Source organism: Dasypus novemcinctus, chromosome 8, assembly GCF_030445035.2.
Source record: "Dasypus novemcinctus isolate mDasNov1 chromosome 8, mDasNov1.1.hap2, whole genome shotgun sequence".
Taxonomy (NCBI): Eukaryota; Metazoa; Chordata; class Mammalia; order Cingulata; family Dasypodidae; genus Dasypus; species Dasypus novemcinctus.
The window spans coordinates 17,540,005-17,567,906 of NC_080680.1; the positions used below are offsets into that span (position 1 = coordinate 17,540,005).

General features: G+C 38.1%; 1 protein-coding gene and 1 pseudogene across 4 annotated transcripts; one reads left to right on the forward strand and one right to left on the reverse strand.

The window, feature by feature from the left end:
• Positions 1–1,999: 1,999 nt before the first annotated feature.
• Positions 2,000–5,504, reverse strand: LOC105745541 (RCC1 and BTB domain-containing protein 2 pseudogene; annotated as a pseudogene).
• Positions 5,113–27,547, forward strand: LOC105744233 (zinc finger protein 782-like). Of its 4 annotated transcripts, XM_071216610.1 has the most exons (7): positions 5,127–5,233; positions 13,283–13,393; positions 13,473–13,599; positions 14,045–14,124; positions 15,076–15,145; positions 17,535–17,627; positions 21,773–27,547. In XM_071216610.1, exons 6-7 carry the CDS (start codon positions 17,567–17,569, stop codon positions 24,295–24,297), a joined length of 2,586 nt encoding a protein of 861 aa, XP_071072711.1. In that variant the 5' UTR covers positions 5,127–5,233; positions 13,283–13,393; positions 13,473–13,599; positions 14,045–14,124; positions 15,076–15,145; positions 17,535–17,566; the 3' UTR covers positions 24,298–27,547. The 4 variants fall into 4 exon arrangements, with proteins under 4 accessions (XP_012378292.3, XP_071072711.1, XP_071072712.1 ...); XM_071216611.1 differs by lacking the exon at positions 14,045–14,124 and having other exon boundaries at positions 5,135–5,233; XM_012522838.4 differs by lacking the exons at positions 14,045–14,124; positions 15,076–15,145 and having other exon boundaries at positions 5,113–5,233; positions 21,773–24,875.
• The last annotated feature ends 355 nt before the right edge of the window (positions 27,548–27,902 follow it).

Genomic DNA, 27,902 nt, shown 5'->3' on the forward strand with positions numbered 1-27,902 from the left:
TTATATCTATATCTATCTATCTATATGTATGTATATAGACTGATATGATGACTTAATTAATTCAAGCATAAGAAAGCAATACAGACATATATTTATTTTATTAAACTTCTGTTAATAATTGGGAGAATATGAAATAAGTAAAGGATTTTCTACAAGGAGGGGTCCAACTGCTGCATCATAATCATTTACGATATACGTACATATAGATATAAGCACCAAACTGGGGGACACACCAACTTTCCTGGCCCATGTCCATTCAGAGTCCTGATTGGATGCAATATAAATATATATATACACACACACACACACACACATGTATTTGTGTGTGTATATATATATGGCTTAATAAGTCTATACTGACAGAGAAAAGAAACAAGAATAACATAATCAGTCAAAAGGTTAAATCGATATTGAACAGAGTCACAAAATGATGGAAAAATAGAAGTCTTACATACAACTCACCAACATCTAGCTCACGGCTGGGAAGTCCTGAATCAGCAGCTGATACCAGAGTGTTTTTATGATTATGATTATCTTTTTTTAAAAGATGCATGGATCACACAAAATATTACATTAAAAAAATAAGAGGTTCCTGTATACCCCACTCCCCACACCCCCCACTCCTCCCACATCAACAACTTCTTTCATTAGTGTGGTACTTTCATTGCATTTGATGAGTATATTTTGGAGCACTGCTATACAGCATGGATTATACTTTTTGTTGTAGTTTACACTCTCTCCCAGTCCATTCAGTGGGTTATGGCAGGATATATAATGTTCTGCATCTGTCCCTGCAGTATCATCAAGTACAACTCCAACTCCCAAAAATGTCCCAATATCGTACCTCTTTTTCCCTCTCCCTGCCTTCGGCAACTCCCATGGCCATTGTCTTCACATCAATGATATAATTCCTTCCATTGCTAGAGTCACAATATTTCTACAGTAGAATACCAGTAAGTCTTCTCTAACCTATTTTTTATTCTTTCATCCCAAAGACACTGGGATGGTGATGTCCACTACACCTCTCAATCAAGAGGGGGCTTAGATCCCACATAGTTGATGATACCAGAGTCTTGATTGAAAAAAACACCTGTGCAGAGCATCCTCTCCCAGAGCAGGACTTCAAATGGCCTAACCAGGGACTGTCCTTTTCCTTGAGCTCATAGTCAATGAGATCGATACTATAGATGCCAACTTGCAAGCACTTTGTCAGTTCCCGAGGAAGTGACCAGCCTCCTCAAGAAAGGAACCCAACACTCCTTGGGCAGTACATTTCAAGTTCTATACATCAGTCCCTGAGTAAGTGGCCAGCTTTCCCAGAGAGGAACACAATACTCCCTGGAATGCACCCTATTCTTATTTGTTACAAAACATCCCCCAATATGCCACTGTTGTAGTTCTCATCACTCCTCCTGAAAAATGAAAAGTGCTGGCCAGTAAAACATTGGTTTGCTAGTTAACAGTTTCCTGCATGATGTTTCACTTTTAGGTTTGAATAATACTCACTAATTTTTTTCCCCAGTACAACAGCACATACTGAAACCAGAGTATCAGAGGTGTTCAACTTCGGTGACTCAAAAGAAGAAATGAGGAAGCCTTGTGGTTCAGGTGATAGGGCCTCAGCTTACCATATGGGAGGACTTCGTTGATCTCTGGGACCTCCTGGTGAAAAAGAAGAGAAAGTGTGCATGCTTCCTGTGCCAGTGCCCTGTGTGGGGGTGGGGGATAGCAAATATATTAAGACATTTTTCATTCTTTTTCCTTGAGCATAGTTACCTGATCAGAGCACAATAACACATTCTAACACCTTCTGTGTAAACTCTGGATTTAGGCAGATGGAGAAGACTGACCAGCATCCTCTTTTGACAGAACATAAGCATTCTGCGACATGTAGCTTCCTAAGTTCATCATAGGTACTGTTGCTTAAAGAGAAGTTATTCTTCTGTGGCTTTTGCAGAGGAAATAGAAAGGCTCAACAAATCATTCCTGCACGTGGGGATCAATGTTTAAAGGCTCCAATTCTGCTTGGTTTACTGATAAAATTCTCCAGGAGATCGTGGTTCATTTCCACAAATCCTGCAGTCGGTGTTAACTACAGTCAGATGGCTTGTGCAAAATCTGAAACAGAATTCTTCAAAATCCTGAGCGCCGTATTTCACAGCGGCCCAGAGAAGCGCAATGGCATTCTCCTCGCAGATTCCTTGCTTGATAGTTTGTTGGCGGGGCTTTTTCAATCGATTTTCTCTGTAAATGTGGCCAAATCCAGCCTACTGCCGCCTCCGGAGCAAGGCCGATGCCGTCTGTGTACAGGTACTCCAGGAAGGCGCTGTAAACAGGGTATGAAAACTCACTCATTTCTACAATGTCATCCTCACTGTGCTCCAATGACGACGGAAAATGCTCACACCTAATTTTGAGAAGGACTTTGTGTGCATAAAGTTACATTCCAGCTCCCAGAAATTTCAGGTCTGTGGTGTCAGGGTCGTCAAATTTCCTTTTCAGTGACTCAGCCACTGTGAGGTGGTCAACGGTTCCACAGAGGGGAGGCGCCACGTGAGCGTGGGGGTGGCAAAGCAGGCGAACACATCGGCTGGGCAGTAGAGGCGGGTGAGGGCGCGGGCAGGGTCACCGACTGGCCCTGGCACTAGCGCCACAGGTACACGTTTCCGTCCTGGGTCTCGGCGGTAGATGTGTGGGCAGAGTGATAAGCCGCAATCTCTATAATTCTGTCCTTGTCCACAATGATGAAGCTAGGATAGGGTGGTCACTTTTATTGCCAGTGCCCAGTTGGCCATAGGAATTTGCACCTACGCATACACTTGGCCTTCATCTGTTAATACTTGTGCGTGTGCGTAGCCACAGGCAACCTGCTGGTCACGAACGCCTCGCAGAGCTGGTATTCTACAGGGGGTGGGCGGGTCCAAGCTGCCTGTTTGCACTGTAAACCCAGGCTAGACCCGCCCAGTGGCCACTGCCGCCATCCATCGGGCACATCTGTCCCCTGTGAGTTTGCTGATGTACTGTGAGGATTTTATTCATAATTCATATGAAGTTTTATTCATAATTCCTTAAAATTGGAAACAGCTATGATGTAAATGGATGAAGGGACTGTGGTACATCCATACAGTGAAATATTCAGAGATAAAAGTAACTGAGCTATCAAGTCAAGTGAAAAGACATGAAAGGACATGAAATGAAAACCATTAAGGGAAAGAAGCAATCTGAAAATGCTACATATTGTGCGAGTTGATGTGTGAACTCTGAATTAACTCATCACTTCTGTTAGTATTTTGAGATTACTCATAACCTTTTACTAACTCTTGAGCATTCAGGAAATCTAACCTGATAATATTTATGGAATTCTTCCAAAATTTTACTTTAATTCTCTGGTAAGTGAAAAATACTAACCTTCAGTTTGTCCTGATACAACAAACCACAGCCTTCCTGCAGTCATTACAATTCCCTGAGCAGGATCTTACATGGAAAGAGATTCTCCTCTCTATGGTAATCTTAGGGCTCACAAAACCTCAAAGTGTCACCCATCAGCTAGATCATTTTGAGGCTTAGAAGTTTTTATCCAAGGAACTAGGAGCTATTCATTCATGAAAATAAGACTTAGTTCTCATATTTCAGGTTTGAAGCATTTTATTTGAGGGAATCATTTGGAAGGATGAGGTAGCACAAGTCTTTGAAGCTGTCATAAAATATCTTAACTTTCAATACCAAGGTTGGTGGCTTTTAAGATCCCCCAGGAACAAGTGCCCATCGCAAGCATCATTTCTCTGCAGCTGTTCCTGACAACAAACAACAAACACCAGCTTAAAGATGTCAATGCTGATAGGTAACTTTGGTGACTAGACTCATCCACTGGTTTCTAGCCAGCAGTTTCTTAAGAATCCGGTTGCAGCATCTGGACTCAGGGTTCCAGGAACCACTTCTCAGAATAATGGATGTTTGTATCATGGGTATTTTCTTGGAATGAAAAAGAAAGCAAGGCTCTGACCGACTAAGTTGCAGTTTGTATGTGGGTTGTGGGTGTGGATTGGCTAAATAAAGAGTACACTGGATCATTCAAAGTTAGAAAATGGCCAAATCTATTATGTTTGCCCTAAAGTCATCTCTTTTCTCATAGTCACTGCTCAGATGTCGAGAAGATACAATGAAATGTTTGTTCTGCAGGAAACTGGGTTACATTAGCTATGGAATCCAGGAATCTGTTCCTTGTGGGGAAACTGACACATGGACTCCTCACAGCAATCTCGATCAAAACTCCGTGGAGATAGGGAATTTTATGCCTTATTTCATTTTACAATCCTAGTGACGTTTATTTTACAGCAGGTATTCAAATATTTGTTAAATCTCTTTTTCTCCCTTAGTGATCTTTATGTTGAAAACTACTATGAGTGATTTAATAAAGTGCCACTAATATTTTTGTACTTATTTGTAATTGGTTAAGAATTATAAATACGGGGGAAAGCAGGCAAACTTGTCGTTATGTGCATGGAAATCCAAGATAATGTGAAAGTTCATTGATAAAATAAAAGTATTCAGGAAAAAATAACTTTAATTTATAAAAATCAACAGTATTCTTATATACGATAGGACGGCAGCACCAGACTCACCCCTCGCTTAAAACCCTCGGGCTGGCACCCAGAGGCAACCAGTACCGGCTCTGGGGTCGAAGTGCCTGGGCTTTGTTAGCGAGATAAATGAAGTGAGTTTACTTCATATATAATTTCACTCCTAAATGCGTCACTAAGCATGCCTTTAAGAAATCAGTTAAATTTCCTACGCAATTCACATTTCCCCCCACATTTAAGAAAAATAATTTTCTTAGTGTTTTAATACTGTTCCTATTGAAGTTTCCACAATTTTCTCCAAATGTCTTACGAAAAAAGGTTATTTCCATCGGAACCCGATCGGGATCACGCTTTGCCTTTGACCGTAGAGTTCAAGTTGGCCCATTAACTTCTGCGGCTCTGAGAGAACCTGAGCAGCAGAGATTCAAAATTCTCCAACCTTCTAAAACGCTGAAACGCCATTAGAGTCCTTCAAATGGGGCGCGGAGGTTTGTGGGAAATGTAGTCTGGAGTCGCAGTAAACTCGCCGCGCAGCACTATGGGAACGAAATTCTGGGCTGTTTCTGCGGTGCCCTACCTCCGCTTCCTCGTTCCGCCCACTAAGACCTCTGGGGAAGGTTGTCCAGACCGCTGGGGTCTTCTCCGAGTAGAGGGTAAGCCCAGCGGGTGAGAGCAAGTGCGGACCAGCCCGGAGGGGCGGGCTAGCGTCCGAGGAGCGAGAATGGGCATCCGTGGAAAAGCCGGTTCTTGCTGTAGTCCGTGCGCACCCCTTTCAGGCCCTTTTGCCGGGGGAAAGCCAGTGGGGGCGATTTGCGGCCCCACGGCTTCCGGTGGCTCAGGGGGTGCTGTTCGTTCTCGGTGCAAGCATATTGTGCAGGGACCTTGTGACCTTTCCGGGTGCCGCTTGACCCGGGAAAAGCCCATGCTGGAGGCGGGAGTTCAGTGTGTGTTTATAACGTTGACTGTGAACGTGGCAGCCGCAGCCGATCTTAGATCTGCGGGCTCTGGAGCGAGAAAGACCTGAGTAAATTCCAGGTCTATCACCTGTCACCAGGGACGAGATAAGGAACCTGGGTAAGAGTTCTCTCATTGGAAAATGAACTGCTTCAGGGCGTAGTTTTCAAAGTTACATACCTGTCATCTATAAGTATACAAGTGCCAGGTACAAAACAATGAATACGTAACAACGGCTTTTATATTTTGAAGAACTTTGCTGTTTTATTAGGTGGTTTATATAAACCACACAGCCAGTTTATGAGGTTGGTATAATCGTGCTTTTTTTTTTTTTTTTTTTTTTTTGAGGGTCAAGTTGGTGGATTCAAAGGTGTGCATTACTCCCAATTTCAGGTTCTTTCTAATATCACACCTGCCTAAAACACAGAATTATAGCCTTCACAGCACTTCAGAGAGTGGTATTATGTGAAGTGACTGTGAATGGCATACTACCACGAGGCAGGTGCATTCTGGTCTCTTCAGATCCCTTGGGTCAGACAAAGTTCCTACACTTCCTGCATTGACAGGCTATCGTTGTTTTAAATCTTATAGCGAATTCCAAAACTCAAGTTTTAGCCCATAAAATGAATTTGTCTCCCAAGGCCAGGACCCAGATCCCTGGGAACAAAATAGCCCTCATGAGGTAGGAAGCAGTGATTTCTGGGATTTGGAATCTTACCTGGAAGAGAATGCTCCTCTGACTTTTTATCTCTCCAGAGCTTAGAAGGAGAGGCGGAATTGCTGAGAAAATTCAGTAACTTGTCCAGTGACATTAATTTTGTTGGTGTAGAGCCAAGAGGAAAACAGTGAGGTTCACTCTCTTACAGATAAGACACCACAAACATCTTATCAAAAGGTCCTTTTGAGAAGCTGCAGGACAGTTAAAACATATAATTAAAAATCTTTGCTTTAAATCCCCATTTATTTTAGTGTGCTTTCTGTGGACTTTCTATGTCAAGGAATAAATAATATTGCTGAGAAAATAAGTGGTGTGCCCTAATAATGAAAGAATAATGGTTTATCCTTCGGTGTACTGTAATTCAATTAATCATTTTTAAATTTTATTTCTTTGTGTTTATTTGTCAGAAGGACACTTGCATTATTATTAAATCAGTTGAGAAAACTCATATTCACCCAATGGAAAGCTGCAGGTTTAAGGTTGCATGATCATTTCAGAGTTGCACATGGATAGATAATATCACCTCAACATTGTCCTTCTAATACATTTTTTAAAAAACCTCCTAAACCTGTTAAAATACAAAGTGGGGAATGGATAAAGAGCTCACCTGAGATTTTTTCGTTTTCTGCAGTTTCTGGAAAAATGCAGAAAACGTTGAGTTCAGCTGCAGTAACAGAAATGGAAAAGGGTCAAAAGATCTAGTCAGCCTTACAAATCATAGATTCACCTATTAAAAATCTGACATTCTAGCTTTGGAGCAACCTTCCTATGGGTATAGGGCTCGTAGCAGTGCTCCAAAATGTATTCATCAAATGTAATGAATGTACCACACTAATGAAAGAAGTTGTTGATGTGGGAAAAGTGGGGAGTGTGGGGAGTGGGGTATATGGGAACCTCCTAAATTTTTTAATGTAACATTTTGTGTGATCTATGTATCTTTTAAAGATAAATATTATTATTATTATTATTTAAAAGATTTATTTATTTAATTTTCCCCCCTCCCCTGGTTGTCTGTTCTTGGTGTCTATTTGCTGCGTCTTGTTTCTTTGTCCGCTTCTGTTGTCGTCAGCGGCAGGGGAAGTGTGGGCGGCGCCATTCCTGGGCAGGCTGCTCTTTCTTTTCGCGCTGGGCGGCTTTCCTCACGGGCGCACTCCTTGCGCGTGGGGCTCCCCCACGCGGGGGACACCTTTGCGTGGGGCGGCACTCATTGCGCGCATCAGCACTGCGCATGGCCAGCTCCACACGGGTCAAGGAGGCCTGGAGTTTGAACCGCGGACCTCCCATATGGTAGACGGATGCCCTAACCACTGGGCCAAAGTCCGTTTCCGATAAATATGTTCTTAAGGGTTTTAGTAGATGTGGGACTTTGAAGCAGTCAGATTTTGTAGGTAGAGCCACCAGAATGAGTGCCTGTTTGCCCTGTCTTCCAAATAGAGTGTATGCTGTCAAACGTTTTGAGTTTTTACTGATGTGATAAAATCATGATAACACCAATGAGTTTGTTTTTTTTTTTTTAATTTTTTTATTTTTTATTGACTTTGTAATAATATTACATTAAAAATATATATGTGTGGTCCCATTCAACCCCACCCCCCCACCCCCCCTCTCCCCCCCCCAACAACACTCGTTCCCATCATCATGACACATCCATTGGATTTGGTAAGTACATCTTTGGGCACCTCTGCACCTCATATACATTGGTTCACATCATGGCCCATACTCTCCTCTATTCCATCATGTAGGCCCTGTGAGGATTTACAATGTCCGGTGATTACCTCTGAAGCACCATCCAGGGCAGCTCCATGTCCCGAAGACGCCTCCACCTCTCATCTCTTCCTGCCTTTCCCCATACCCTTTGTCCATTATGTCCACTTTTCCCAATCCAATGCCACCTCTTCTATGTGGACACTGGATTGGTTGTGTCCATTGCACCTTTATGTCAAGAGGAGGCTCAGATTCCACCTGGATGCTGGATGCAATCCTCCCATTTTCAGTTGTAATCACTCTAGGCTCCATGGTGTGGTGGTTGTCCTTCTTCACCTCCATCTTAGCTGAGTGTGGTAAGTCCAATAAATCAGATTGTAGGTGCTGGAGTCTGTTGAGGCTCAGGATCTGGCTATCACATTGTCAGTCCAGAGATTCAAATCCCCTAAATATATCTTAAACCCCAACATTAACTGTACCTCCAGCACATTAGCATGAAAGTCTTATGAAGGGAGATCCCATCTGAGTCCAGATTCATCACACATAAACACCATTTCCAAAGAGGGGCCATCTGCCCTGGTAGTTAACCCCATCGGCCATGACCATAACCCCATGGGTCTCTTTAGCCCTCAAAGGAACCAATATCTGGGGGTTGTATCTGCTTTATCTGTCTCTCTGACTCTGCTCAGTTGTGCATGAGGGCAAACCTTCTGCCAGCCTCCAGACTCTTTTTTAGAAACTCGTAGCCATATAAACTCATTTCTCCTTTCCATTTCCCCCTTACTTTACACACCAATGAGTTTTATAAGCTTTTATCTTCTCATGAATGAGGTGGAACATCATTTTTGTGTTTATGGCATATTTGTATTTCTTTTTATTGAACTATCCTTTATCCGTTTTTCTATTGATGTGTTGATTTTTAAATTATAGTATATAGTATGAATTTATAGCCCTATTCTGTGATATAAATTTCAAAACTTCCTAGTTTTCCATTTGTACTTATGCCTTACTTATGATTTTTTTTTTTACCATAAAGACATTAGATTTTTATGTTATGAAATTTAGCAGTTTTTTCTTTTTCTTTTATGATTCCTGGAATTTGAATTAAAGCTGAGTATCTTCCATTGTACATTGTAAAGAATCATTCTGGGTATCTTCTAGCATGTGATGGATTTCATTTTTAGATTCAGTCCTACCTTCACACATTTTAACACATTAACACCATCCCTTCCATTAGTGATATATTTGTTACAATTGATAAACACATTTTGGAGCATTGCTACTAAGCATGGATTGTAGTTTACATTGTAGTTTACACTATCTCCCAGCAATTTTGTAACTTATGACAAGATATGTAATGGCCTGTATCTGTCATTGCAGTATCATTCAGGACAACTCCAATGTCCCAAAAATGTTACAATGACTTTTTCCCTCTCCCTCCACTCAGAACCTCCAGTGGCCACTGCCTCCAAATCAATGATAAAAGTTCTTCCATTGCTAGAATCACAAGTCGTCTCCGTTAGAATAACAGTAAATCTACCCTGTCCATCTGTCATTCCCCAATCCCAAGGATTCTGAGATAGTGATGCCCACTCTGCCTCTAATTGAGAGGGGGCTTAGATCCCATCAGGCAGATGGATGAGACTATCTTGCTTGCAGTTGCAGACTCTCTCTGTTCCTTTGGATGGTCATTATCCATCATCATCTTCTTGTTAGTTGTCCTGGTGAGTCCAGTGAATTGGAGAGGAGGAGTTGCAACATTTGAGATTCAGGGCCCAACTCACACAAGGAAAGCCTGAAGATTTACATCTCTTGGACATACACCTATCAACTCTAGTACTAACTGTAGATTCAAATAGGAGGATCAGAAGAGCCATGTGTAGGGAAACCACAACTGAGTCCAACTCTGTCACACTGCAGAGCATAAACTCCAAAGTAGAACCTACTTGCAGGGTGCCACACTTCTGAGCTGTTTGCACTGCCTATGGTGTCTTGTTGTCTCCAGAGCCCTCAGTAGCCCCACTATTTGAGACAATATTTACTGTGGCAGTCAGTGGGATCCTGCTGAGATGTGCATAAGTGTAACCTCTGGGATGACTTCCCAACTCATTTGAAGTCTCTTAGCCATATAAACTCATTTGTCTTTATCTTTTCTACCTTTTGGTCAAGGTCTTTTTCCATTTGCATTGCTAATTGGTGCTTGGTAGTAATCCCTTGGTGCCAGGGAGGCTCATCCCTGGGAGTCATGTCCTATGCTGAATTTATATGCTAAGTTTGGCTTAGACAGAGGCCACTTTTGAGCAAGAAGGATGCTCTCAGGAGGTAACTCTTAGGCACCCTTTAATACTAGGCTAAGTTTCAATTTCAAAAGTGAAGGTTCAAAAGTACAGTCATCACTATCAAGGACCCATTAATAGTCCACCCTCCTTCACTAGTCACTGCCCCTATACGTGGGGGATTCTTGCTGTCCCATTAAAATGTGGCAGAGCTCCCCAGGATGGGAATTTGATATTCTTTCTGTTATTGTGTGAATCTCCACCCACCGTGACAATGCCACATGAACACTTGAACACATTCATATGCCTTTTAGGTATATCCCAGGTGAACCTTCTCCCATGCATCCCCCGTCTCTGACACCTGCACCAATGATCCTCCCCTGCTGCAATTGTAATCACCTGTGATCCAAAACTTCAAAAATGATGCCAATAAAATAACTAAATATAATGAATAAGAAAATGAAATAATAGTTTTAAAAATAATGAATAAAATGCAAAAAAAATTTTTTTAATTTGAAATAAAAAAATAGAAAAGTAAAAAAAAATTGACGTCTTTTGTCACTGTAAGATCTGTTGTCTTAAATGTACAGTGATATTTTCTTCCGTTTATTCCCTGTGTCTTATTTTTTTCATATTTTCCTCAAAGAAGGTTTAGGTTACAGAAAATCACATACAAAATATAGGTGATTCCCATATACCCAACATCCTACCCCCTTTTCTGTTCCCTCTATTAATAACGTTTTATGTGTGGATGGTATGTTTGTTAAAATTGATGTACAAATATTGAAACAATGCTACTAACCATGGTCAATGGTTTACATTATGTTTTATATTTCGGACCACAGACTTCCAAAACTTTTGATGAAATTTAACATGTCCTGTATCCGTCATTGCAAGATCAGGTAGAACAATTCTATCGCCCCCAAAATGCCCCATGTTCCATCTATTCTATTCCTCTCTCCCTCTCCCCTTGAGACCCATGGTAACCACCAAGATTAACTTAGATTCAGTCTTTTTATACATTTTAATTTTGTCCTGCTTTGTGATATGAGGTATAGCTCTAACTTTTGTGTCCCAGAAGACCTTTTGGTTATCTCTTTGACATTGACATCCAGCCTTTCTTCACTTACTTGAGATACCACCTGTATTACAAATTCATATATATTTGTGTCTGTTTCTTACTTTCTCTTCTGTTCCCTAGATCATTCCATTGCATTTCAATACCTAGTTTGTCACCTTCATGATATTTGATGTCTTTTAACCCTTTGTGGCTATGTATGTCTATTTTTGAGCTACAATAAATAAAATGAATCAGTAAGTATTTAAAAAGGATAATATATCATTGCAAAAGTTACTGATATTAAAGGTATGTAGTATAAATCAAAAGCCAATGTAATTTATTACAGTAACAGTTTAGGAGAGAAGTCATGTGCTCACATGATTATGTGTAGTAAATGAGTTTGAGAGTATATAATACCCACTTGTGATAAGAGTTCCTAATATGCTGTGAATAAAATAAAAGGGATCTTTTTTTTTTTTATTGACTTTGTAATAATATTACATTAAAAATATATATGTGAGGTCCCATTCAGCCCCCCCCCACCCCCCCCTCCCCCCCCCCAACAACACTCGTTCCCATCATCATGACGCATCCATTGGATTTGGTAAGTACATCTTTGGGTACCTCTGCACCTCATAGTCAGTGGTCCACATCATGGCCCATACTCTCCTCCATTCCATCCAGTGGGCCCTGTGAGGATTTACAATGTCCGGTGATTACCTCTGAAGCACCATCCAGGGCAGCTCCATGTCCCAAAGACGCCTCCACCTCTCATCTCTTCCTGCCTTTCCCCATACCCATCGTCCACCATGTCCACTTTTCCCAATCCAATGCCACCTCTTCTATGTGGACATTGGATTGGTTGTGTCCATTGCACCTCTATGTCAAGAGGAGGCTCAGATTCCACATGGATGCTGGATGCAATCCTCCCATTTTCAGTTGTAATCACTCTAGGCTCCATGGTGTGGTGGTTGTCCTTCTTCAACTCCATCTTAGCTGAGTGTGGTAAGTCCAATAGATCAGATTGTAGGTGCTGGAGTCTCTTGAAGCTCAGGACCTGGCTATCACATTGTCAGTCCAGAGATTCAAATCCCCTAAATATATCTTAAATCCCAACGTTAACTGCACCTCCAGCACATTAGCATGAAAGTCTTATGAAGGGAGATCCCATCTGAGTCCAGATTCATCACACATAAACACCATTTCCAAAGAGGGGCCATCTGCCCTGGTAGTTGACCCCATTGGCCATGACCATAACTCCCATGGGTCTCTTTAGCCCTCACAGGAACCAATATCTGGGGGTTGTATCTGCTTTATCTGTAAAAGGGATCTTTCGATCTGCTATGTGGTATCTAAAAATAACCTTCTAGGGTAAAATAATAACTTAATACATGAGACTTTCCCCCATATTGAAAATATACTACTGGAAATTTCAATGTGAAAATTTCAATGAGGGATATAAAGAAAGAAAAAGAAATAAAAGATATAAGAATTAGAATGGAAGAAATGAAACTTCCATTTTTTAGACTTTAGATGATTGTGTATGTAGAAAATCCAGAAAAATTTACATGTAAACTATGAGAGTTAATAAGTCAAGATAGTGTATAGCTTGATACAAGTCAGTATTTTTAAAAAATCATTTGCCAGCATATAGGAAGCATGTAATAAATGACAGACATTATTGTCATTAATTGTAATATGCCCATGTAGAGATTTTATATCGCTTCATTTTGTGCAATTATAATGTTCTCATTATATGGATTTAAAACTAAGTAGAAAATAATAACAGACATATCATTGTGAATTTCTCTATAAATAAAATGAATTTTATTTGGAAAAAATCAAAATAATTATTTATATCCCAGAAATAAACTATTAAAAATGAAATTTTATACTGTGAGAACATGTACAGAAGTGGTATCAAATATTAAATTTGAGAATCACTCTCTGCTTCTCTCTTTGTCTGCCTCTTTTTCTCTTTGTCTGCCAGAGCACCTGAAGCATTTCCCCTGACCTTATGTGGAGAACTCTCTTCATCAAGATTAGGACCATCATAGGCATTCTTTGACCATTTTGTTTGAAACACTCAACAGTAAACATGGTAAGATTCATTTCCTAAGGTGGGTTCCATGTCACCTGTTTCTGGACCCTTCAGATTGACCAGCAGTGTGCTGTTTCAGGCCTCAGTGTCGTTCAAGGACGTGGCTGTGGAGTTCACCCAGGAGGAGTGGCAGCACCTGGACCCTGCTCAGAGGACCCTGTACAGAGATGTGATGCTGGAGAACTACAGCCACCTTGTCTCAGTGGGTGAGCAGATCCTCACATGTAATACCCTATTGAGTGCATTTGTGTTTTTTCTTTTTTAAATTTTAATCATGTTTGTAGAGGTGTATTTAACAGAAAATAGTGTACAAGTCTAATATGTTTTGAGAAATGTATACAGTTGATTACTACTACCAAAAAAGTTTTCCCGTAGCTTTTCACCATGAGTCCTCTCCCTTTATCGTTTCTCTCTCCAACCCCAGCAACCACTAATTTGATTCCTATTATGACAGTTTTGCCTTTTCTCGAATTTTGCCTAAGTGGAATCATAAAGTATATACTTTCTTATTTCTGGATTTTGTTACTTTTAATGCTTTAGGGAAAGCATATATGTGTTTGTGAGTATTACTAGTTTATTTTTTTTATACTGAGTAGTAGTCCCTTTGTATTCATATTCTGCTTACCAATTGATAGGCATTTTCTTTTTCAGTTTGAGGCTATTATAAATAACATGGCTACGAACATTTGAATACAAGCCTATATGTCAACATCTGTTTTCATTTATCTTGTGTAAGTATTTAAGAGTAGGCTTGCTGGCTGTTTGTATTTGTATCTTCACACGAAAAAGTCACATTATCAAACTTACTGTGTACTTCAAACTGGCTATTCTATTTTCCATATCCACTAGCAAAGTCGGAGAATGCTTACTGCTCTTTGATTATCAGTGTTTGCTTTGTTAAGTCTTACTGTTGTCAGCTGTTCTATTTATAACTTCCTGGGGTTTAATTTTTACCCCCTAATGACTACCAAGTTTTTTGTTTAGTTTTTTGCTCTTTTGCCTTAAGTTTACAGGTTCAGAACTTTATCACATATGTTTTGCAAATTTTTGTCTCCGTCTTTGGCTTGACTTTTTATTTTCCCTAAGGGTAGTTTTTTTTTTTCCAAATACTTTTTCTAAAAATTTTTTGTATTAAATAAATATAGACTCACAGGAATTAATCAAAATTGTATTCCTCACCAAGTTTTACCCAATGTTTGCATCTTATATAACTATGATACAACATCAGCACCAATAAACTGACATTTGTACAATGAGAATGAATAGTTCTGTGCTGTTTTATCACTTTTGTGTAACCACCACTGCAATCAAGAGGCAGAACTATTCTATCACCACAAATATGTCTTATTTGCTACCTTTTGTCATCACACCTATCTCCTCTCCCACCAGTCCTAATCTCTGGCAATTCCCATCTGTTTTTCATCTCTATAATTCTGTCATTTCAAGAAATTATATTCATAGATTTATGATCTGTTGAGTTTAGCTTTTTCACTCAGCATAATGCTCTTGAGATCCATCCAAGTTGTAGTTTGTATCAATAGTTCATTCCCTTTATTGCTGCACTAGTATTCCGGTATATGACTTTTTAACAGATTCTTTAGCCACTCACTTATGGAAGGACATTTTGTTCGTTTTAGTTTTTTGCTATTACTAATAATGCAGCTATGAATATTCATATACAGGTTTTGGTACAGACAATGGTTTTCATTCCTGTGGGATAAATACCTAGGAGTATCATTGCTTGGTTGTATGGTAAGTATACGTTTAGTTTTTTTAAAAATTGCTGCACTAATATCCAGCTTGGCAGTATCATTTTGCATTCCCACCAGCAATGTATGAGAGTTCTGGTTATACTTTGCAAGCACTCAGTATTGTCCTTATTTTTTTATATTAGTGGTTGTTAGAGGTATATTGTGTAATCTGACCTTATCAGATATTTTATAGCCACATAGACTTTCTTTTATTAGTGTTTCTTTGGTATCTTTTTCATACCTTTTACTTTTAACTTCTTTGTGTCTTTATATTTAAAGTTTATTTTTTTTTATACATCATGTAGTGGGTCTTGTCAATTTCTGCCTTTTAATTGGAATGATTAGACCATCTATTCGTTTGTTTGATGTTACTATTTATATAGTTGATTTTAATTTTACCTTATGAGTATTTGCTAACTATTTTCTCTAATCTGTTTCTTCTTTTTTTGATCTTTAACTTACCAGTTTACCTTCAAATAATATTTTATCACATTCTGTCTAAGAATCTTAAAATACTTTTCTTCCATTCTATCGTCCATCTTTTGTGCTGTATTTAGCATGTATTTCACTTATATATGTGTTATAAATCCTAGAATGAATTATTATATTTTTACCATTCAGTTGCCTTTTTAAAATGAATTTTAAAATTAGCCTCATGTTTCCAACTTAAGGTGTTCTTTCTCTTTTTTGTGTGGATCTGAATTTCCACCTGCTATCATTTTTTTCTCTCTGAAGCATTTCTCTTAACTTTATTTGTAATACACATCAGGAGGTGTTAAAGTCTTTAAACTTTTGTGCAAAAACAACTTATTTTTGCTAGGTGTATGATTCTAGGTTTTTTCCTTTCTGTTTTTAAAAATGTAACTTCATTTTCTGGTTTGCATAATTTTGGATCAGATGTTGGCTCTCATTTTATCCTTGTTTCTCTGTACATGACTTTTTTTGGGTCTGCTTAAGATTTTCTCTTTATCACTAGCTTTTAGCAGTTTGATTATAATATACTTTAGCGTGGTTTTCCTCATGTTTCTTCTGCTTGGAATTCATTTTGCTTCTTAGATATGTGGGTTTATGTGCATCATCAAAATTAGAACATTTCAGCTATTTTTTCTTATGATTTTTCTTCGATCCTCCTCTTATTCTTCTGGAATCCTCATTATCAACATATTGGACTGTTTGATAATATCCCACAGGTCACAGATACTCTATTCATAAAGTAACCAGTCTGCTAATGTCATTTATCTTTCCTTATGTGTTGTCTACTGTTATTAATTCTGTCTAGTGTGTTCTTATTCATTTCTTGGTTTGTTTGCTTTCTTATATCAGATATATTTTATTTTTATGTCTGGAGTTTAAATATGGACCCTTTTGGAACTTGTATTTCTCTTGTCAATATGTTCTATATGGTCTTTTATTTTCTTGAACTTGTGGAGTACAAAAACTGTTTAATGACCCTAAGTGCTAATTTTATCTGTGTGCCATTTCTTATTCTGTTACTCTTGATTGAGTTTTCTTCTTGTAAAGAGTCATGATTCCTGCTTCTATTCATACCTGGTAATTGCCGATTGATTTTTTGTGTCTTTCACTATTGATGAATCTGGAATTTGTGTTATTCTTTTCAGTAATTGGGGCCATTTCTGCAGTGCAATGAAGTTATTTGGAATTACATTGATCCCTATAAGATTTGCTTTTAAGCATTGTTATGTTTAATTCAGAACTTTCATTTTAGTCTGTCCCATCTCTATGTGTGCTTTTGTGGTTTTTCAATCTAGTCCTCTTTACTAGTTCTTTCCCCAATTTTGGGTGGTTTTCTCATATGCATGGAAGGACCTTCTGCAATTCTCTAAGATTGGCTCTCTCAGTGCAACTCTTTCTTCTTTGGTATATTACCTCACATTCTTGTTCTCATGGCTCTTGTGAATCTCCAATTCTGTCTTGTTAATTTACAGAGACTGCCAGGATCCATTTTGTTAGTCCTTTCTGAAGTGCTGTGTGTTGGAAACTCTGCAGTAATCTGTGATATTGATAAGGCTCACGGTATTTGGTTTCCTGTTGTGAAGAATCCATTTTGCACTGCTTGTTGTCCAGTCTCCAAAAAGTATTCTCTCATATATTTTGTTTCATTTTCTAGATGTCTGACATGAATGGGCAAGTCAGTTTCTTTTTTCCTTTTTCATGACCAGAAATGGACGTCCTCATGAAATCCTTCTTTAAATTCAACCTTTATTATAGTTTAATGAGCAGAAAAAAATGTTTTCCATATCACTTCTCTCCCTAAAGGATCAAAATGAGCATGTTGAGCATGCCACTTCTGAGATTGTGCTTTCCTTCACATTCAGAGACAGCAAAGCCCTTGCAGTTTACTCAAGTTCTAAATCATTTCCCATTTACAGGGTACTGCTTTACAAAACCAGAACTGATCTTCATGTTGGAACAAGAAGACCCAGGGTTATTAGAGGAAGGATTTCTAAACAGGAACTATACAGGTGAGATATTAAGTACTGGCAGAAAGTAGCCAAGGAAGTTGGATCCAAAGTGTTCCATTACAGGTGGACAGTTGGAATTTTTTTTTTAGCACTCTCTTTGTAGAGGCCATTACTTGGAATTTTTGAAGTGGCATATCTAATAAAATGTGGGAGAGGAAGATCTAACAAAAAGCATGGGATATAATCCTGTTGATTTCCCATTTTGACAGTACTAGAGCCAAGTGTATCATTTAAAGCTGAAAAATTAAAGGTATGTACTTAAAACAATAAAAAATCAAGAAATGTTAACCTAACCAAAATTGGGAATTAAAGAATGGTAAAAGAGAGAGGAAACAAACTTAGCATTATATAATAGATAATTCCTAGATACCATCTAATAAGTATTTGAGAAATTACATATAACGTAATCATAAGAATAGCTAATATAGCAAAATACGTGCATCCTAATTATTAGAAGACGAATACTCTTTACAGAGCAAAGTTACTAGAAATGTTTATTAGTGAGCTGTGTCAGGACCACCTTAAGTTTGATGAATGACATGGAAAAGTCAAAAGACTCCAAATAGTCATAGTCATGGCCAAGATTTAGTGCATTGGAAGAAAACAAAGCAAAACCAGCAAAAGGAAAAGACACATGAGGTGAAGTCCAGGGGAAACTAGACAGAAGCTTTCAACAGTCCTTCACAGTAGAGTCACAGGTCAAGCTTAATTATCCTTTAACAAGTTACAACAGCACTTGTGAAATGTTGTTGCCTATGGACACTCATTAGAGAATTAGGACCCAGGCTTTTTGGAGGACCTGGTCATATAGGCACCCTCTGTCTACCATCTACCAAAATTCCAGACTCCCAGAAGGAAGGAAGGCCTTCAGCATAAATCACATTGTTTGAACAAACAGTTTTGGTACAGAGCTACTTTTATCAATTCTAGGAATGTTGGGTATCCTCCTGAAATTTAAGATTCCATATGCCAGCCAACCATCAACCTTGCAAGCAGGCCTTTCTAAGGATAGTATTCTCAAGCCTACTATGTTAACTCTTTTCTGTGGAAAAGGTTGCAGACACACATCGTAACATAAAGTAAGACAAACATATCTGCCATATCAACTAAGGAAAATGGATTAAAGCCACTTATTAAAAGAAAAATGCTATAAGATTGTATCAAAGAGATAAACCTATAACATATTTTGGGAATTTTGAAGTACACTAGTGTAATATTAAGCCAGTAAGCATAGAAGTAATTCAAGGTTTATTTATCTGACATCTACTTATGGTTTGATTCGGGTCAAAAAACAGAATAGAAGGCCATTTTGATAATACTAAAGAAGGCAATTTAAAAAGGAGATTATAACAGTTTTGAGTAAATGTGCATCAAGTAAATGATCAATATTAACAAAACACAAAACTTCAAGAAGTATGTAGAAATAGAAACTCCTTAGACGGATTAGACCTTTATATAAACCAATGGTACCAGAGCCAGTAGTCAACAACTGAGACTCTAGACTAGTGCTTGGCAAACCATGGCCCTCAAGGAAAATCCTGCCTGCTGCCTATTTTGTTAAAGAAAGGTTTATTGGAACACAGCCACATGCATTCATTTATGTATTTACACTGTAAGGCAGATCTGATTAGTTGTGAGAAAGCCTCATGACCAATAAAACCAAAACATTTACTGTTTGGACCTTTACATAATAAGTTTGAAGTCCACTGTTTTGGAAGTTAGACATGGCATATTTTATAAAATGAATGTAATAAGTGTATGTCAAAGTTCTGTGCTCTTAGAACAAGGAATAAACCTTTCTTTACTTGACTGTGGAATATTCACAAAATGTTAAGTTATTTCAATAAATTCCGGATAGTAGAAATGTTATTGTTCAATAAAAATAAACAAGAGAAAAATTATCTAAAGATCTATAATGAATATCTTTTAAAAATCTGTTTGACCAAAGAGTTTATCAAAATCAAAATTGTACAATACCCAGAAAGTCATAAAAATGAAAACCAATGTTATTAGAGACTTGTGCAATAAATAAATCAGAGCTAAGAAGAAAAAAATTTTAATTTCACATACTCATTTTTGAAAGCAAGAATGTTCTAAAAGAAGAGTAAGTAAACAAAGTAGTTAAGATAAACTGTGATGGTATAAATTGTAAGATCAAAAGTGGTTCTCAGAGGTTCTGAAACCAGCATCCCCTCAGCAGGCTCTACAGGGGAATATATGAAAATCTCCTTCCCCAATATAACATAGCTGTACTCATTCATAATTTCCTTACTCAGGAGTTTTCCTTTTATTTGAACCTATAATTCTCAATATACCTGTTTTAATTTGCCAAAGGGCTGTCTATGCAAAGTATCGGGATTTATTTGGGATTTTATAAAAGGGATTTATTTGGGGTAAAAGCTTATAGTTCCTATACTGTGAAAAGTCCAAACCAATGCATCATGAGGTGCTTTCTCACCAAAGTCAGCTGCCATGTGTTGAAGCAAGATCAAGCATAGGGCTTGTCTCTTTCCAGGCCTCCTATGTCATTTTGCTGTTCTGCTTTCTTTCCAAGTTCACCTGTAAGCTAGCATGTAACAGGGCTTATCTCCTCTTGAGCTGCCCCCTGAACCCAGCCTCTTGGGGCTTTGTGCTTAAGGGATCCTCTAGTCCTCTCTCTTACAATGGTAGGATCAAACAACAGCAGCTTCCTTAATCCATGTCTGTCTTTCTCTGTGTTTCCATTTATATCAAACCCAGTAGTGGGGCGGAGACTCAACCTGAGTCACGGCTCACTGACATAGTCCAATCAAAAGCCCTAAAACAAACTTACAAAGTAATCAAAGGCCCTCAATCAAATTTAATACAAAGGATATCGCATCCACAGAATAGATTCATTTAAAAACATAAACTTTCTATCATTCAAAAAATAATCTGAAACTCTCACAATACCTATTAAATATATCTCTCTGAGACATAAATCTGGATTGTTCATATGCCTGTTGAGCCCTGAATCCCAGCAGAATTGTGGCCAACTCCTACTCTCTAGTTCTTTGGGCTTGTCCTAGACAGCCAACAAAAAATGATGATTATGGACAAATTCCATCTCAAGAAACAAGGAATATCTACAACTGCAGGCAAAATAGTTCCTTTCATCTGACCTATGCTAAGTCCCCTCTCAGCCTGAAGCAGTCAGAGCAGACATCATCTCAAATCCCTCAAGACTGAAGAGTAAACAAACATAAGGGGGGAGTGTAACCATGAACCAAAGTAGGTTTATTGATTTTATAGTTATTATCTTGTGTTAGCTGCAAAACCTGTCAACACTGATCAAAAGACAGTGGTTGCCACAGGCTCAGAAGGGTGGGGGAGGGATGAATAGGTAGAACACAGGGCATTTTTAGGATAGTGAAATAGAAGAAGTACTACACAAGAAATAACTGTGTAGATAAAGTTAAAGCTTTTTGCTTTTATCTAATGATAACCAAATTACTACAAGATGCCACTGATTAAAAGGTAAACTATCATTTAAGGTACAACCAAGAGAAATTCCTGTCCATATAACTATGAACATGCCATCAGTTTTAAGATACATCTTGATTTTGGTGATGCTAACTTGTTTAACGTTTATATATCTCAGATACATGTGTTCTTTCTATGTATTCATTGTTTAAATGGCAAGTCTAGAGAGGTTCACTGAATACTTGATATAGTAGACAAAGGTACTGTAATTCTGCCAGGTTAGAGTAAAGAATCCAATACAGCTGGAAAAATGACTTGCACACATCAGTTTTTCATGTCCACTTGTACATGAATGAATGATACTGCAGGGAAAATGAAGGCATGGTCTACAACATGGGAAATTAGTGCCATGATGAATTAATTTTGGTGTCAATATGTAGACAGGAACATAGGGAATTCCAAAGGAATAATTTGAGAATTATGGTTTAAAATGCCAAATCATATAATATTTCTAGTTTCCTCCCCCGTTTTCCACTGTTTTTAAAAATAAACTCTTTAGGGAATTAACATTTGGAATTACTTTTTTGTTGGGGTTCTGGTCTAGAAACCAAGGAGTCCAGTATATAATAGGGATATGTACATATGCCCCCTGCCATAAGAAGTGTGTTAAACATCAAAAGTATTTTTAATTTTCTGATTTTTAGATCACTGTCAACATGAGGAACTCATAGAGAAGAGCTCAGAAAACGAAGGCAAATGCTTGTGGCAAGATTTATTCACCAACAAAATATTGACTACTGAGCACGAGAATATCTCAGGAATGCCATGTAATCTGGGCATAAACATTTTTCCTTCAAGAATAGTAGTTTCTGATTGTGACATTACTCCACCTACTTACCTTGGTGTAAGTACGTTGGCCCCTCACTGTCACTATTCAAGAGAGAAGACTGATGAGTTTAATGTATGTCAGAAATGGCTCCTCAATCTTAAGGAGGGTAGAGCTAATCCTGGAGAGAAATGTTTTCATTATAATAAAAATGTGAAAGCCCTCACTCATAAGGAGGAATTTATTCAGCATCAGAAAACTCCGTTTTTGGGGCAAGCCTTTCAAAATAATGATTGTGAAAATCCTTTCCTTGAACAGTCTGCCCTTGTTACATCTGAGAGTGTCTGCACAAAAGTGAAATCCCATAAATACAATGAATTTGGGAAAAACTTATGTGATACATCTACTCTCTCTGACTCTCAGAACATTTCTAAAGCTAATGAAAATGGAGACAGTTTCACTAGAATCACTCAACTTCAAAGATCTGACATAACAGGCAACACTTTCAGCCTAAAATCACACATTAGAGAACACCAAACAATCCATATAGGGATGAAATCCTTTGAATATGGAAAATTTTTCAGCCCTGATTTAGCCCTTCCGACCTATCAGAGAAGTCACACAGCAGAGGGATCCTCTGATTATAACATATGTACAGAGACATTTGGCTACCAGTCAGTTTTCAATGTTTATCAGAGATCTCACATATGGGCGAAACCCTATGAATGTCATGAATGTGGCAAAGCTTTCAGCGAGAAGACACACCTAACAAAACATCAGAGAATGCACACAGGAGAGAAACCCTATAAATGTGATGGATGTGAAAAAGCTTTCAGTGCAAAGTCATGTCTAAGAATACATCAGAGAACGCACACAGGGGAGAAACCTTATAAATGTGATGAATGTGGAAAGTCTTTCAGGCAGAAATCAACTCTTAGAGGACATCAGAGAACACACAGAGGGGAGAAACCCTATGAATGTAATGAATGTGGAAAAGCTTTTAGCAAGAAGTCAGTCCTGAGAAGACATCAACGAACTCACACAGGAGAGAAACCCTATCATTGTAATCAATGTGGAGAATCTTTTAGCCAGAAATCAAACCTTCGAATACATCAAAGAACTCACACAGGGGAGAAACCCTTTGAATGCAATGAATGTGGGAAATCATTTGACTATAATTCAATCCTCATAGTGCATCAGAGAATACATACAGGGGAGAAACCCTTTGAATGTAATCAATGTGAAAAATCTTTCAGTCATATTTCAGGCCTAAGAAAACATCAGAAAACTCACACAGGAGAAAGACCATATAGATGTGATGAATGTGGGAAAGCTTTCAAACTGAAGTCAGACCTAAGAAAACATCATAGGACGCACACAGGGGAAAAACCTTATGAATGTAATGAATGTGGAAAAGCTTTCAGTGAGAAATCAGTCCTGAGAAAACATCAGGGAATTCACACAGGAGAGAGACCCTATAAATGTGATGAATGTGAGAAAGCTTTTAGTGCAAAGTCAGGTCTAAGAAGACATCAGAGAATTCACACTGGGGAGAAACCCTTTCAGTGCAATGAATGTGGAAAATCTTTTGACTATATGTCAATCCTCATTATACATCAGAGAACTCACACAGGGGAGAAACCCTTTGAATGTAATGAATGTGAGAAATCTTTCAGCCGTATTTCAGGACTAAGGAAACATCAGAAAACTCACACAGGTGAAAGACCATTTAAATGTGATGAATGTGGGAAAGCTTTCAAGCTGAAATCAGGCCTAAGAAAACATCATAGAACTCACACGGGGGAGAAACCCTATAAATGTAATCAGTGTGGAAAAGCTTTCAGTCAGAAATCACAACTCAGAGGACATCATAGAACTCACACAGGGGAAAAACCCTATAAATGTAATCAGTGTGGAGAATCATTCAGCCAGAAATCCTATCTTAGAAGACATCAGAGAACTCACACTGGGGAAAAACCCTATAAATGTGATGAATGTGGAAAATCTTTCAGGCAGAAATCAAATCTCAGAGTACATGAGAGAACTCACACAGGAGAGAAGCCCTATGAATGTAATGATTGTGGGAAAGCTTTCAATGAGAAGTCGGTCCTGAGAAAACATCAGAGAACTCACACAGGTGAGAAACCCTATAGCTGTAATCAATGTGGAGAATCTTTCAGGCAGAAATCAAATCTCAGAGTACATCAGAGAACTCACACAGGGGAAAAACCTTACAAATGTGATGAATGTGGGAAAACTTTCAGTCAGAAATCAAGCCTTAGAGAACATAAGAAAGCCCACATGGGGATTACATATTTGAATTTAAAGACCATGGGAATATCAGAACTAGAAATCTTACCTTACAGAACAGCAGAGAACATGTACAGGAAAGAAAGTCTATGAATAAATGAACATTAGAAGTTCCTCTCCAAAATATCAAATGTCTTTAAATGTCAAAACTTTCACAAGAAAGAATTTCTTGAAATATGTCTTAGTTGGACACTGTTTCAGTCTCAGAATACAGTGTTTATCAGGTACCTGAGAATTCACCAAAGATAGAAACCCTGTGCATGTGAAATATTCTGAATGATATCAACCTTTTGGAAACTCATACTATGGAAAAACTAAGAAAATAATCAAGTAAACACTTTGTGCCAGGAAATGTAACTCATTAATCATCATAAAAATCACCCAGTGAGAAAACATAGAATGTTATAAACGTGGTAACCCTAACGCAAAAGCCATCTCTCTCTCTCATCTGAATGGAAAGGAAATTATCCCCTGGTAATCCGTGGGACACATACACTCATGAAAAAGTACAAGATGGAAGGGTCAAGGTCAGAGGTTAACTTTGGAATGGAACTTTCTCCTCCGTATACACAGTTGGAGAAATAAACTTGTTCTTTACTGAGCTTCTGCAGGTTTGGTGAACTTGATACTAAAGTGTTATCATCATAGTTTAATAAAACTTACTAATATGACTTCTGTGAGACATGCAAATTCATTGTATATCAGAAAATTCACACAGGAAAAACCCATGACAACATCCCAAGTGATCATAAGCTCTTATTCAGAATTGTTCTTCATAAATAATCAGGTAAATAACAGTGGAGAAATTCAACATTTCAACACATACGGGAAATCCTTTACCAAAAAGATATGTCCTTAATTGACTGTACACTGAGTTTTTTTAAAGAGAGATTTATTTATTTCTCTCCACCCCCTCATTGTTTGCACTTGCTGTGCCTCTTCGTTTTCCTTGTTTCTTTAGGAGGCACTGGGAACCGACGACGGGACCTCTGATGTGAGAGGGACATATTGAATTGCTTGAGTCACCTCCATTCCCTACTTTGTTTAGTCTCTCATTGTATTTTTTCTTCTTGTGTCTCTTGTTGCATCAGATTTCTATGTTTGCCCATCATGCCAGCTTACTATCTTTAGGAGGCACTAGGAACTGAACTTGATACCTCCCATGTGATAGGCACTCAATTACTTGGGCCATGTTCACTTCCCTCATTGAGTTTATTTTTTTTTTTTATAAGGTTTTGGGTTTTTTTTTAAGATTTATTTTTTATTTATTTCTCTCCCTTTCCCCCCCATAGTCTGCTCTCTGTGTCCATTCACTGTGTGTGCTTTTGTGTCCACTTGGATTCTTGTCAGTGGCACTGGGAATCTGTGTCTCTTTTTGTTGCATCATCTTGCTGCATCAGCTCTCCATGTGTACAGTGCCACTCCTGGGCTGCCTGCTCTTTTTTCGCATGGGGCAGCTCTCCTTACGAGATACACTCCTTGCACATGAGGCTCCCCTAAGCAGGTGACACCCCTGCATAGCATGGCACTCCTTGCGTGCATCAGCACCGCACATGGGCTAGCTCACCACATGGGTCAGGAGGCCCTGGATTTGAACCCTAGACCTCCCATGTGGTGGATGGATGGATGCTCAATCTATTGAGCCAAATCTGCTCCCCCCTCATTGAGTTTTGAATGTGTGTAATTGTCCTGGTTTACTGTAAGAGGAAAATTTAAAATTTTGAGAAATCTAAGTATTAAATTATAGTCCTTATTTAGACATTCCTCTATGCAAACACTTCTGTCACATGTTATGTCAACACTTTTAATGAAATATAAGCATGCTGATTCATAGACAGTCACTAGAATAAGAAGCTTCAAAAAAGATCAAGAAATAAGTGGCATATTCTGAAGAGAACAGCGTTAAATGTTTGTGAATATTCTCTTGAGTTTTCTACTGTTATGTTATATCTATGTGTATGCAACTGAAAGGTAATTTGATATATGTACTGGAACTTAGCATGATTGTAATAAGATTATGTGTCCCTAATTAACTATTCTGACATCAGCTCCAATTTGCTACATATATATTAATAACAAACCTTTAAAGGAAATAACCTGAAAGTTAAAAGTGCCACACCACATTCTTTCTCCCAAGCCTTCTAACATGTATAGGAAAGATTTGTTACTTAATTGACTCTTTTCCAAAGAGCCAAAGTGTGTTTTCTATATATTTTTCTCATGTCTCAGGGTCACTGATGCATCTTAAATATATATCATACATACACACATATATATACACACAGAGGTCACATTCACAATTTGAATTTAAGAGAACACTATGAATATTGGTGCTTAGTAAAGAAAATATCCCTGCGTCCACATTCTTGATAAGCTTCAGTGAAGTGATTGCATAAAACTGGATTATGGAACTTCTTATTCTCCATAATACATGTATTTTTTTTATGATAGAAAGTCATTTAGTGTACTCTGTTCTTGTTTTCCTAGTGTTGGCAGTATGATGAAGTTGTTGAGAGCATGGACTTGGAGCTACACTACCTGTGCTCAAATCCCAGATAATGGTTGAACATTGGCTAGGTTAATCTGTAGCTTAGTTACCTCTTCTGCAAAAGTCCGTTAGTTGGCTACTTAGGACCCATCTCTTACTTCTGCCTACTGATGTATCCCTCTCTCTGATGAAGTAGGGATATTACCTGGAATAACTATGGAAATTTACCCTCTCTGTATATTTGACTGCTTTAGAGTGTGTTTGTGACCCAGCCATATTCAGTGAGACCTTGGAGAAAACAGGGATTTGGAGAAGCTTCAGTGATTTAATAGGTTATTTTTATTGCATCATGTAAGAAAAGGATTTGTGCTTAGTGAATTGCCATATTGCCAGCACAAATAGATTCCTTTGAGAACATAGCATCGTGTCAGATATGTCTCCCATGAAAATGTAGGAAACACCTTAAATTGATTTACTCTTTAATTCTCTACATTGCTTCTTTCGTGTGTTTTTTAACATCAATTTTATTGATAAATGTTAATAAATCATACACTTCATTTGGTATCATCATGTAGTTCTGCATTTATCACCTCAATCATTAGAGCATTTTCATTTTTTAATAATAATAAATGAACTAACAAGAATATTCTTCATCCTGATCTCTCTCTGCTTCCCCAGCTGTACATAGCTGCTATTTCTGGCTATTCTTGTACAATTATTTATTAAGTTTTATTGAGATATATACTGTATGATCTATCCAAAGTGTATAATCATTGGCTTTTAGTATAATCACAATGTTATGCACTCATCACCACAAAAAATTTTAGAACAATTTCATTACTCCAAAAAGAAAAACTCCACACCCCTAGCAGCTTGTTCCCAACCCTATATAACACTAATTTCATCTTTATAAATTGACTTATATTTGCATTTTGTGTAAAAGGAATCATACAATATGTAGTACTTTGTGTCTGGTTTCTTTCACTTAATATAATTTTGGGGGGGCTGATATTAACATAGTGTTAACATATATTTGTTCAATTTCAAAGAAAAACAGTCATATGGAATTTTACCCATATTCATATTTCACATGTGGTTTTACTATGCTGTACAGTTCCATGTTACAGTTTTATCTTTCATTTTAGCGATGAATGTATGACCTTAGACTTTCCCTGTAAACTCCTTTCATACCCACATAATAGTACTGCTA

Bases quoted from the DNA above. Each gene is read 5' to 3' on its own strand.
- LOC105744233 (XM_012522838.4), top strand. The intron at 13,600-17,534 runs GTGAGCAGATCC...TCCCATTTACAG, and splicing joins CAGCCACCTTGTCTCAGTGG to GGTACTGCTTTACAAAACCA. The intron at 17,628-21,772 runs GTGAGATATTAA...TCTGATTTTTAG, and splicing joins TCTAAACAGGAACTATACAG to ATCACTGTCAACATGAGGAA.